This window comes from Mytilus galloprovincialis, chromosome 8, assembly GCF_965363235.1.
Source record: "Mytilus galloprovincialis chromosome 8, xbMytGall1.hap1.1, whole genome shotgun sequence".
Lineage (NCBI taxonomy): Eukaryota > Metazoa > Mollusca > Bivalvia > Mytilida > Mytilidae > Mytilus > Mytilus galloprovincialis.
The window spans coordinates 73,715,484-73,729,302 of record NC_134845.1 but is presented as its reverse complement, the minus strand read 5'-3'; the positions used below and the strand labels follow the sequence as shown (position 1 = coordinate 73,729,302).

The window sequence follows — 13,819 nt, the reverse complement described above, 5'->3', positions numbered from 1 at the left end:
TATATATATATATATACGAGTCTAACTACGTTCAAACCTATGATTGCGTTGGATAAAAACCGCATTTTTTATACGTGTGCATGTAAAACAAATTTCGTTGTAGAAGGGTCTAAAAACAGCACAAACAACATTTTCCAAAAGACCAAAAAAGTGAAAAAGTATATTTAAACAAAACGCATTTGACTAACAGGTCGAACAACTGATGTTCTTTAACCCTGCTGACTGCCATTGGCGATTGCCAAATAAAATTGATCACAAGATGTAACAAAATGGATCTTAATATAAATTTAATACTAAACAGAAAAAAATTCACTTGTGGCCACGATGTTATGCCACAAACATACAGTGTCAATATTTTTTAGTACACCAGATCCGGATTTCGACAATAAATTCTCTTCAATGGTGTTAGGAATCGAAACGGTATTTGGAAGGCCATATAAAAAGTACCCTCATTTTTAGAAAAAGTACCCTCATTTTTAGAAAAACTACCCTCTTTTTTAGATAGACTCTTGAATTTTAAGAGTCAATATAGGATGAACGGATCATATAAACCGGAGGGAAAATATGATACAAGCCCAAACGAAAAATATAAACGAGTCTTAATTAAAAACTACGTTCAAACCTATGATTGCGTTGGATAAAAACCGCATTTTTTATACGTGTGCATGTAAAACAAATTTTGTTGTAGAATCGTCTAAAAACAGCACAAACAACATTTTCCAAAAGATCAAAAAAGTGAAAAAGTATATTTAAACAAAACGCATTTGACTAACAGGTCGAACAACTGATGTTCTTTAACCCTGCTGACTGCCATTGGCGATTGCCAAATAAAATTGATCACAACTCGTCTAAACATCAATCCAACAATGTTAGATCTGTAAATTTCTTTTTTCTTCCCTCGCCGAGATTCGAACCCATGCTACTAAAATATCGTGACACCAAATCGCCTGCACTGTATTCGGCGCGCTAGACCACACGGCAAACTTGGTTTCATAAAAATGAAGCTTTCGGTGGCCGGGTGTTACCTTTCCTCGTCAGTTTTAAAAAGTCGTAATACAGTACATGCTATATAAGGCATGAAAATTTTATAGTTACAGATCAGCTATATTATCTATACAAATTACTGTATACAGTCACAGAAATAATTATATTTATAAGTACGTCTAAACCAGTGACAACTCTACACCAGATGTATCCATCGGATCACCATCACTGATGGTGATACATGGCTGTGTACATTCTGTATATACAACTCGTCTAAACATCAACCCAACAATGTTAGATCTGTAAATTTGCTTTCGCAAATTTTTTGTTCTTCCCTCGCCGGGATATATATAAAATTATTAAAAGATCATAACGGTTTCAATTCATCACTTTTACTAGAACTTTCACTGCTTTCACAGATCTTCAGGTAATGTGATTTGTATATATATAAAACAATTAATTGAAGTTAACATTAGTATGACGTTAACAAATACAAGGGAGACTACTAATGTCATTTTAAGTCTATAAAATGTTACGTAAAAATTAGAATATCATTTATCACTTAATCCCGGGTTGAGAATGTTTATGAATAATTCTTCTTTCTTCCTCCGGAGAAAATCATTTTGACGATCGACCATATACAATGGAAATATTTTTAATCGTCCATTAGAACAACGATGGAAATGGTTGGTTTCCCTGAAGAGTGTTAAATCTTCATGGTTTTTTTGCTGTCTATGTAAAGTCATTCTAGTCCGCAGTTCATTTTTTGTCTCTCTAACATAGAATTCCTCACAATTTAAACATATGAGAGAATAGATGACATTTGAACTTTTACAAGACATATTTTGCTTAACAGTAAAACGCTTTCCATTTTTGAAATAAATTGAACTTTCTTCTATTAAATTTGGACAATTCATACATCGTTTATCGGTTCATTTTATTACAATTGGCAAAGTTTCATTAAGGGTGTATTCTTCTTACGTTTCAGTCTCGTTGAAATCTCATTCTTGAATTATTTCCAAAACATGTGATACAAGTAGAAAATATCAATGAATTTTAAAAATATTATATTCAAACATAACTCTGTGAAAAAATTGTGTATTTAAAATGAAGAGGGTTTTAAGTAGTCCAGTTTTCAAATTTTACGACCAATCAAGTCAGTATTTTTAGCTAAAGTTTTGAGAAAATGGGTGAGGGGTACAAAAAATGATTTTACAAGAATCATGTACATCTCATAACATTTTTGTCTTTTCAAATTTCTTAGATATATATTTTTTCAATCATTTATAAGAAAAAGTTGAATTAATATGCATTTTGTTCTTAAAAAACAAATTCACAAAATTGACAGCATGGTAAATTTTACACAAAAAAGCATCAACATATGATAAAACTTTCTTATATTAACACCTATCTATAGTTTTTTTTTTTAAAGTAAAATTTATTCAGATTGGTCCACTTCATCTTTAAAGAAAGTATGAAAAAAAGTTTAGTTGTGGAACTGTGATTTTTTTCACGATAACAGCCCAAAAATAGGTAAAAATCGATGAAAAATGAGAAAATCATCAAAAATGGGCATTTTCAAAGGGCCGTACCGTAGCAAAAAAAAAAAGAAGTGCACCACCATATAATTTTTTCTTAACCAATTATATTTTTACAGTCTTATAACCCAAAAATCAGGATAAGAAAAAAGTTTAATTCTAGTAATGTTTTGCTCCTCAGAGGTGTACATCCTTACAGACAAATTTTAAAGATGTTAAATATCGTTTCAGACTTTTCAACCGTCTTTTGCTGTTTATAATCTTCTTTTTCTGTAAGACTTTGTCCATTCTTTCACTTTTGTATAAATTCTTTCAATTTGTCGCATGAAAATAAATATGTCATAATCTCGCTTTTGACACATTCCCCATTTCCATTCTCAATTTTATTGTACCTTTGATACCTATTTTCAAGAATTTTTATTATGTCCATATGTAAATGCCAAATCAGATTTATGTTCTCAATACTGTCCACTTATTTGCTAGAGCTGTTGACCCCTTCTATATGTTTTGTACAGTTTATCATAAGCTGCGAAATTGCAATCTTGTCTTTGAAAATGTAATTTTTTCCATTGTTTCATGTGAATTTTCAATAATGTCTCAAAATTAATATTTAATAAAAAAAAACAATTTGTTGATTTAGGCAAATTGTGTTTCTCTGAACTCCGGAAATATTGTTCCCCACAAAACACAAAAACGTTCAGGAAATGTTCCAGGAACGTTTCTGTTTCGTTGTGAGAACGTTGTGATTAAACATTGTAGGAACGTAAAAGTGTGGACTACCAGTTACGTTGTAAGAACGTTATGATATAACGTTATGGAAAACCAACCTGGAACCTAAATAGAACCTTGTGTAACCAAACTGGAACCTTGATAGAACCTTGTATAACCAATCTGGAACCTTAATAGAACCTTGTGTAACCAATCAGAAACCTTTATAGAACCTTGTGTAACCAATCTGCAACCTACATATAATCATTTGTTACCAATCTGGAACCCAAATTTAACCTAGTCCCAGACAACATTTGTATGTTGGCACAACAATGGCCCAAAGTATCTACATTCATTGACTCAACGTTGTTTTTCTCTCCATCTTCCTGAACATGCATGAAAATTTTGCCACTGGACGTTTTAGCAAACAACAATCAATTAATCTTTCTCTCCAGGAATTGTACCCATATTTGAATGAATTAAACCAACATATCCATGTTACCTATTTTTCTTAAATAATGAATAAAAAGATATGATACCAATACATAATTTATTTTAGCTAGACAAGGCGCAAATTCTTAAAAGTTTAATTTTATGTATCTACACGTTGCAACATCAGATCTTGAATGAAAATTATAAAGTATATTCATGATGTTTCATTTCTGTAAATGTAAGTCACTTCATCAGGTTCATATGTAGTTATTTCCTAGTTCTGTAATTCACTTCTGACATCAGGTTCATACAGTTATTTCCTAGTTCTATAATTTCACTTCATCATGTTCATACGATTACTTCCTAGTTCTGTAATTCACTTCAACAGATTCATCCAATTATTTCCTTGTTCTGTAATTTCACTTCATCGGGTTCATACAGTTATTTTATAGTTATATAATTCACTTCATCAGGTTCATACAGTTATTTCCTAGTTCTGTAATTTCACTTCATAAGGTTCATACAGTTATTTCCTAGTTCTGTAATTTCACTTCATTCGGTTCATACAATTATTTCCTAGTTTTGTAATTCACTTCTTCATGTTCATACACTTACTGCCTAGTTCTGTAATTTCACTTCATTAGGTTTATACAGTTATTTCCTAGTTTTGTAATCTAACATGGGTTGTATTCACAAGAGTGTTCCTTTTGTTTTCTGCTACACTTTCATTTGGAACTTTTTTCTGAATATGTCTTTTGTTTAATTCTTATCCCGTGTAGCAAATCTTCATAAAAATTATTTTACTGCCTCTGTAATAAAGAAATGAACAAATGAGTACTCAGTGTATACTTCCTATGAATATAATAAATCCTAAAAGACTCTTGTTTAAAACTAGACTATACAATGCGATGCCATGGGGTTAATGCACTCATACCACATCTTTCAACATCTATTTAGATTGTTAGACTTCACTGTGCTAGCTAAGTTAAGCCGGAAAATTGAGGGTAGATATGGATACAGGAAACAGAACCATGTAAAAAAATGTTCTAACTAAATGAATAATTCTAGTAAAAAATCTAAATCAAATCTTAATACAACAGCATTATCGGTATTATAATATTTAACATTTTAATTATGCATATATCATCTATATATTTTCAAATTTCGAATCCGATGTGGCATTAAAGATTGCTATTATGTTCCTAACTTAAAATAATTTATTGTGCATTTTGTCCAATTCTTTTAAATTTGTATGACCTAAAAATAATTAAACAACATTCTGAAACAGTATATGTAACAAGGAAAATTCGAAAATACACTTTTCTATTGATAAGGGTTATAAATGCAATCTTCACATTTAACAAAGATTTCAGAAATAAAATAAGTTTTATTTGTGGTTAAAAAACATGTATTATTTGTCATTCATAATCATATACGTATATCAGAATGTTTAAAGTAACAATCAACTTACATGTTTCTTTCTCTTTAGATGATGCGATTTTCTCTTTTGTTTTCTTTGTTATCACTGCTTTCTTACAAATACACGACAGGAAATAGTCTCAAAAGTGACTATCCCATTACACTTAGATTTCCTATAACCTTAATTACCATAGCAACTATCTTTGAAATTTGTCTAACATCTGGTCAACATCATTCTATAGGTCAACCTTATCAGAATATGCTTGTTATCAAATATCATTATGTATTATACATGTTATAATTGCTACTTATGTTTCACAAATTAAAGTTGAATGAAAAAAGTTATAATAAATAATGAGAATAATAAATTTTAATCGAGCAATCTATATGTTTAAGGAATAAAAAAATATTTTGTTCTTAATGCAGTGTCGGTTTTTTAGTTTTAAAAACTATCAGCATTCACTTTCTGAAACAAAATAAAGGTTTGATTAACATGCAAAACGGCAAACATCTTACTTGCATTTTTTGCTATTAATTTGATTTTTGTTTTTGTTTTTTGGAAAGATTATTTTTTCAAAAAAATGAGGAACATAATTCGAACGTTTTAAGAATGTTAGTAAAGTAACGTTAAAAAGTAACTAATATGAAACGTTTCTACAACGTATCATTTGTAACATAACCAAACTGAAACTTCCACACAACGTTAAAACAAAACGTTCCTAGAACGTTGAATTGTAACGTTTCATTTTAACGTTCTCACAACGTTCGTGTAACGTTAAGGTCCGAAATAACCTTACAGGAACCAATCCACAACGTTCTTTGAACGTTATGTGTTTAGTGGGTCAGTCATATTTTTTTTTATTGTTTGCTTATGAAAAACCTAAAACCTAAGGCAAATGTTATTAGGAAGCAAAATTACAAAATACCGAACTCCGAGGAAAATCCTTAACCTGAGTAAAGTAATATCATGGATCCTACTTGATATTTAGTATTGAGAATGATTAAAGTACAAATCTTAATACTCCAATTCCAATTTGTTCTTTTTCATATATATCGTCCATGAATTTTATTGTGTTCCGGTTGATCCGTTTAAATGTATATATGTAGAAATCAAAAAGGTTTTTATTAACATATTGAGTGGTATTTAACATTTCAAGATTCTTTATTGAAGTTTTAAAATAGCAATGCTGATCTGATCAAAGGTGTTCTAATATTAAAATCATTTCACTCTGTACACGAAACATCCCTTTTAACAGTTTTCCTTTTCTCTTCTTTTTCTTGGTGTTTTTTTTTTTCTGTGGTTTCCTTTCTGTTTTCTTTATTTACCCTCTATCATATCTTTTCAAACATATTTTTACCATTTCTGATTCTTTATAACTAGATATTGCATTCAAAAATGACATATGGGGGTGAGGCAATTTACCACGTCTAATAAACAGTGTGAGTTGTGATACTTCCTTGAATATATTGTTGCGTGAACCCCTGAGGGTTCACGCATATTTGTTAGTTAGAAATATTGTCTATGAAGGAATATTCGGAAACTTTCTTATTGTTCATTCGGAACATTTGTTCTTCTTATCTGTATTAGCTTCCTGCAATTAAAAGCACCTCCATACGGGGTATTCAATATATTTAAAACATGGCAATACAGAACTTTACACTGATCGCAAACTCACTTTAATATATGCAATATAATAAAAATCTATATAGAAAAAACGAAATAGCTATCCATAAATATAATTTTTAAAGAATAATAATGATTCAAAACATGCACACATGTACCGCAGTCTTCCAAAAATTCATAAAATTAATTTAGAAATAATTAATGAGGCATTGCGAACTGGTCAACTAGTATGATACAATGTACATTAATTTATGTTCCTTACGACCGATCACCAATTGGTGTAGCTCTCCCACGAGATGGATTAAGATTGAGAAATTAATTGACCTAATATAAAATCATTGTTGAAGAGGCATAACTTTTGAATTCTAGATACACCAGATTTCATTAATAAGATAGAGTCACACAAGATGAAAAGGGAATGCATTCAAATTGCCTATGATGTAACGTAAATATACACAAATATGATCATTGTTAATTTAAAAGAAACGGTTATCAATGCAGTAGAATTAATTGATACACAAGAATATCCTTTAAAGATTAAAAAAAGGTTTAACTGCATTTGTTAAATTATTTCTTAGAAACAATGAATTTGGATTTAATGGACAGTTCTACAATCAAGTTATAAGACCGTCCATGGGTGGTATATTTTCACCATTATGCACATATCTGCATCATTCTGCAACTAATTACATAATAATTAATTATGTAATAATTATGTCATAATGAAATTATCGCAATTTGAAAGATTGGTCTTTCTTCTTTCTTTTGGTACCTCATTTATAAAATTTAAAGAAAGATGAGTGGAACTACATCAGTTTAAAGATGTCTGATTGGGGTTGAAAAATCTTTGTATTGTGCTACCTTAATAAATATCTCAGATAAGTTACAATGGAAAGAAAACATCAAATTACATTGTCAATAATATAGAGATGACAGTTTTATGGTCTTCACAGGCTAATTGAGCAAGCAAAGGATTTCATTAACATAGCGTATGACATTGACCCTCTACTTAAGTTCATATGATGAGCTAGTAGTTGGGGTACTTTTGAAAAGGAACCAATGCTGCAAAAAAAGTTAACTTTAAGCAAAAAAAACAACAAAATATTGTTAAATTTTTGAATTATGGGCAACACATATGTTAGCAAAAAAACGGTGTAAATTCTTGAGATTTATTCCGGATGTCGATTGAAGGAACAGCCATAATAATCGAATTATCTGCGACTGATGTGAACTATATTCTATTTAGTAAACTATATGCTCGGCAATGAGATAATAAGCTAACAAAAAAACAGGCTCCTGATTTCGGACAGGTTTATTAAGTATGTACATGTATAAGCAGCAAATTGAATGTATTAGCTGGATCCAAACCCATTTCTATTGTGGAACAGGGTTTTACGACATGCACAAAACAAATGATTAGCAAGCAGTGTTTGTCTTATTGGTAGAAATAAACATTCCACATTCTTTGAAACAAAATAATCGTACTTTAACGTGTAGAAGGAACAATTCTTCTGAAGATTCGGGGATGCGGACCACAGCTTGATCTGGTTTGTGAACTGAATTGAACGGAAACGACTGATGCCAAATGTGATGCGCTATAATATATCAAAGTAAATGAAAACCAAAAACTGAAAACAATATATAATTTAATCAACAGAGTACAACTTTTATTATGATATGCCAAAAGTAAGTAGAAATGGAACATTCCGAATGACTTCAAATTACCCGTACTAAGGAGGCATATAGTAAATGCACTAACCAATGGTTGGAAAGCTTGGCTTTCCTTGGTTGGACTGAAAGTCAGTCCTCAGAGGATTCAACATAATAATCTAAAACCGTTTATATAAAATATATAAGTTTCTCGCAGAAAGTAATCAAAAGTTTTGAGACGATGCAAATATTAAACTTTACAATAGAAATAAATATCTTTAACCAATGTACTCAAATAGTAAAAGCTATGTTTTTTAACAAATATGTACTGAATAAGTTCATGTAAATCATTAAATAAAGAAATATGAAATTTATAGTTTTAAACAAGGGAAATAATAATGCCATAATAGTCCTAACTGCCACAAACGTTTAATCCTGCTGCAAATGTTTGCACCTGTCCTTAGTCAGGAATCTGATGTGTACAGTAGTTGTCGTCTGTTTATGTAGTTCATACGTGTTTCTCGTTTCTCGTTTTTACATAGATTAGACCGTGAGTTTTTGCGTTAGAATGGTTTTATACTAGTAATATTTGGTGCCATTTATCGCTTGCTGTTCGGTGTGAGCCAGGGCTCTGTGTTAACTTGATGCCGTACCTTGACCTATAATTGTTTACTTTTATAAATTGTAACTTGGATGGAGAGTCGTCTCATTGGACCTCATACCACATCTTCCTATCTCTATTTTATATGGCTTTTTTTATAACGGAAAAGTAAATTAAAAGACTTAGGGACTTAGAAGAAATATTACCTCTACCAATAAGAACCCTAGAAGTGTCATCTATTGGTAGTAGTTTGACCTTTCACGTTGGTAAAAATTAATTTCGAAATAGAAACATTATGTATCTTTTCACTTTATATTTAACACCACTCTCAACATACCCAAATTGTCCTGATTTACAATAAAAAGAAAATATTATCCTAAACACACATGATAATGAAAACACTATAGACGACAACTACTGTACACATCAGATTCCTGACTAGAGATATAATTTACAATTCAGTTGAAATAAGAATTAGCGTTAAAAAAAGGTTCAAAGGTTCACGTATTGACTTTTAAAAAAAAAAAAAAACCCAACTTGTTTATCAAAATTAGAGTGATATAATCTTCAAATTTAAAAATGGCTTAGTTTTGCTTTTTAAAAACAAGAGTACGCGAACTTTCCTGTATAAAAAATCCTTCAATTGTCACAATTTTCCATCCATGATTACCGTTGATTTTTACCTACATAAAACAATCAAGTCAACACAGAAGTTCTGACTACTTGGCTGGTGATACCCTCGGGGAATAAAAAACTCCACCAGCAGTGGTTGTAAATAAATTCATCATAGATACCAGGATTGAAATTTTATATTTACGCCAGGCGCGCGTTTCGTCTACAAAAGACTCATCAGTGACGCTCGAATAAAAAAAATGTTAAAAAGGCCAAAAAAGTACGAAGTTGAAGAGCATTGAAGACCAGAAATTCCCAAAACTTTTGCAAATACTGCTAAGGTAATCTAATCCTGAGGTAGAAAAGCCTAAGTATATCAAAAATTCAAAGTTTTTTTAACAGTCAATTTATAAAAATGAACATTTCAATTGATAACTCAAGTCAACACAGAAGCACTGACTACTTGGCTGGTGATACCATCGGGGAATGAAAACTCCACCCGCAGTGGCATTGACCCAGTGGTTGTAAACAATTCATCATAGATACCAGGATTGAAATTTTATTTTTACGCCAGGCGCGCGTTTCGTCTACAAAAGACACATCAGTGACGCTCGAATCAAAAAATGTTAAAAAGGCCCAAAAAGTACGAAGTTGAAGAGCATTGAGGACAAAAAAATTCCTAAAACTTTTCCCTAATACAGTTATTCCAATGGGGAAAAATTCCACTGATACCTAATCTTTACATTGAAGATATTCCTTGCAACAAATATTTGCGGTCTTCGTAGGTTGCAAGGCACATTTCTGTTCAGATGTCCAACATACTCTTATTTTCCAGTATATATTCTGGCCCTTTCTTAATTGTTAAAGAACCTATCTTATTCATAATTCTAATATTACGTTATATTTTCGTCAACCCGTATAATCATAATGTATCTACCTTTAGCGCAAACGCAGTACTACACAAAAAACGGCTGTTCCGCGTTACGGTCAACTTATTTATACTGCCAGTTATTCTCAATTTTCGACATCAAAATCCCCAGTTTACAATGGCCAAGATTCAGATACAATATATTTATCTCTTTTTTTACAGCAAAATAAACAAATCAGTCCATTTCAAATTATTGTTCATGGTAAAATTTCATGAAACGAAAATTCCGCGAAAAATGTTATTGTCTTGGCATGGCAACGGAACAAGGTGACGTCATAAATATGTTTCCGTAAACAAAAATCAAATGTAAATAAAGCTTCTTGTACGCCTCAGAACGGATAAAATTACATTGGAAGAAAATATATAAGTGGAAAATACGATTGAAAAAAAAATCATTGAATTATATAATATTCCTAATATTATCAAAATTGGGTAAAACGGAACAGCCAAACCAGTGTCGTATGTATAGGGCTTTCACGGTTAGTAAAATTGCCGAATTTGTGCTATCAAAAATTGCTGGAAATTGAAGAGGCACTAGCTACGAGTAACGAACAAAATTGGAATATGATATCGTTTGGTTCAGTCATTGATAAAAGTGAATAAAGAAATACCAATTCGTTTTCAACAGCAAATTTGGGTCAATTTTGTAACAATAAAATATCATTGTTGAATTATTCACTTGCAATTGAACAATTCGAACTTATATGACCTTTCACTTAACCAACAAGCTACATTTAGGTTATGCATGCATAATTCGTGTTCAGCCATTAAAAGGAAAATAATGTCAACATTTTCACAATTTTCCCGTTTGAATGGTTTTACACTAGTACTTTTTGGGACCCTTTATAGCTTACTGTTCGGTGTGAGCCAACGCTCCGTGTTAAGTCCGTACCTTGACCTATAATAAATTACTTTTACAAATTGTTACTTGGATGGAGAGTTGTCTCATTGGCATTCATACCACGTTTTCTTATATCTATTGAAAGTGAAAAAGGTCAAACATTTCGTTGACTGATTTAACACAAAAGAAAATCATTCTTATACAGTTAAAATGTTAATTAATGTATTTTTTAAACCTTAAACATGAAATCAAACAGAACTTTCAAAATACAATCGCACGAGGTCGCAATCTTTTTATATTTATGTGTATGCTTATATCGGGTTATGTGATCGTCGGAAGTATTCGGAGGTCATCTTGATAGTTAATAAGTTAGCGTGTAGACTAGAATACACACGAAATTGTGATATATATTATCGAGTATATGCATTGTCAACTGTTTATTTAAGACGTATTGTAGTTTGTATATAGATTTTAGTATGTTATAAATCATATGCGAGAATTTGGCAGTTAGTACTCCTTTCAGAAAATTCATTACATAATTAAAGGATTTAAAATCTTTATAAATATGGTTAAACGTTCGATTTAAACTGACTTGGTTGTTATTGTATGTCAGCAACTAACGAAATGCATTTAAAATTTAATTTCAAAAATGGTATCTGTTATTGCATCGATTGCTGTATCATTGGATGACTGTAATGTACATTTATCTGAAGAACAATCTTGGGCCAGTTTTTTTAAATGTTCTACGACATGTTTTAATATATCACGTGTGATATTCACAAGAACTATTATAGGACAATCCTAGGTTACAACTTCGCCTGCAAATTTATTTTGTCTAATATTAATTTTTGAAAAGCATTAATTTAAAATAAAAGGGTTTTTCAGTTATTGAATAGAAACATCTGGTACAGAACAAATAACCAACACCACCCGTCGTACAACCCAAAGTTTAAGATAGGATTTTCGTTAAAAAATGAGTTTATCATGGCGATTCTTCATTTGTTTTACGATATGTATTATTAAAAATATTTTTTTTGTTAACAGAATCCCCATTTTTTATATATACGTAGAACATTAAAATTTCAAGGATTGCTAAAGTTGCTGTTGAAGATTTTTTATTTGAAATCATATATGGAAAACTGTACATGTTAAAGACAAAGATTTGCACAGTGCAAACTATTTCGTGTTCTTATAGGACAACTTTTCGTGAAGTCTTCAAGCAAAACGTAATTCGTGTCTAAAAGACCATTCCAAGTTTGAAATCTGTGCAATAAAATGTACTATACATTGCTTTTCGAGTCAAATCTATTCGATCTAATTCAATTCTTACAATACATTTAACAACCTCCACTCGTTCATTGTTTTCGAGGACTAGATCAACTACATGTACATATTCAGACATTTAGGTAAAGTCAAAATCCAGAAACGTGTTGACGCGAATGACTTAATACATTTGTAATTATTTTTTTAATGGGGTGGGGAGGATGGTTTCCATTGCAAGTCATTTTAAGTCATGTGTAGTCGAAAGGGTAAACAGACATACGACATCCTTTAGCTAGTCTAAACTTAATATTTGCAGGAGATATTAGAGCGTGGTAATTGGACTGGGCGACTGGACTTCATACTGTCCTGTATAGGATATTGTGTTGGATTGGGTAACGTTTGGAGGTTTCCATACCTTTGTTTTAGAAATGGCGGTGGTAAGTAAGAACATGTGTAGCGTTACTTAATAGTATGTAAAATTATGTAAATATAAAGAAATTGAGCTATTGCTTAATATGGAACAAAATGAAAAAAAGAAAAAAATATGGTAGAGTGCTTTTATAGGAGAAAAGAATAAAGAAATGATATAAACTATCTTAAGGATGTTTGCTTGTCATGTTTTGGAATTTTTGTCAGATTTTCGAAATCCTCTGGTTTTATCAATTTGAATGCCTTAAAAAAAATTTGCCCATGGACCCCCATTTTTCTTTTTATAAATCTGTTATATATATGATTATAAGCCATTGGTAAAAGTCTTATAAAATCTTATTTATTTTGTCAATAACTTTTGAGAACTTCAACTGGTCAATGATAAAGCTATGAAAAATCAAGAGAGAACATTTTCCCGCCAAAATTTTAATGGCTAATATCTCGAAAACAAGCATATGGACCCTATATTTTTTTGGCTTTTTTTTATTCAATTCATCTTCTATCAATATATACTAGTGTTATGGAAAGTTATTTATTTTGAAACTGAGCAGCGAACTTCCTTAATACAGAAACAAAAATACACAATGCCAGCCAATTTGGATCTATGGACCGAAAATAAGATACACAAATTAGTTGATCCAAAAGCAAGAATATAAAAGCATTATATAGGTAAACAGTATAAAACTTAACTCATGACAGACATATGGACAGAATTCGATTTAATATGGATATTGCTAGTGTTTAAAATGAGCTCAGGAAATAAATTTGAAAAAAAATAGAAATGGAGAGG

The 13,819-nt window shown here is 30.9% G+C and overlaps 1 protein-coding gene across 1 annotated transcript in view; it reads left to right on the top strand.

The window, feature by feature from the left end:
• LOC143042542 (sodium-dependent proline transporter-like) overlaps window positions 1–13,819 on the top strand; it is a 56,505-nt gene that overhangs the window by 28,380 nt on the left and 14,306 nt on the right. Inside the window, exon 2 of the mRNA XM_076214915.1 lies at window positions 12,917–13,037. Within this exon, the coding sequence (XP_076071030.1) occupies window positions 12,917–13,037 (121 nt within the window). The remainder of the gene's footprint in view (window positions 1–12,916; window positions 13,038–13,819) is intronic.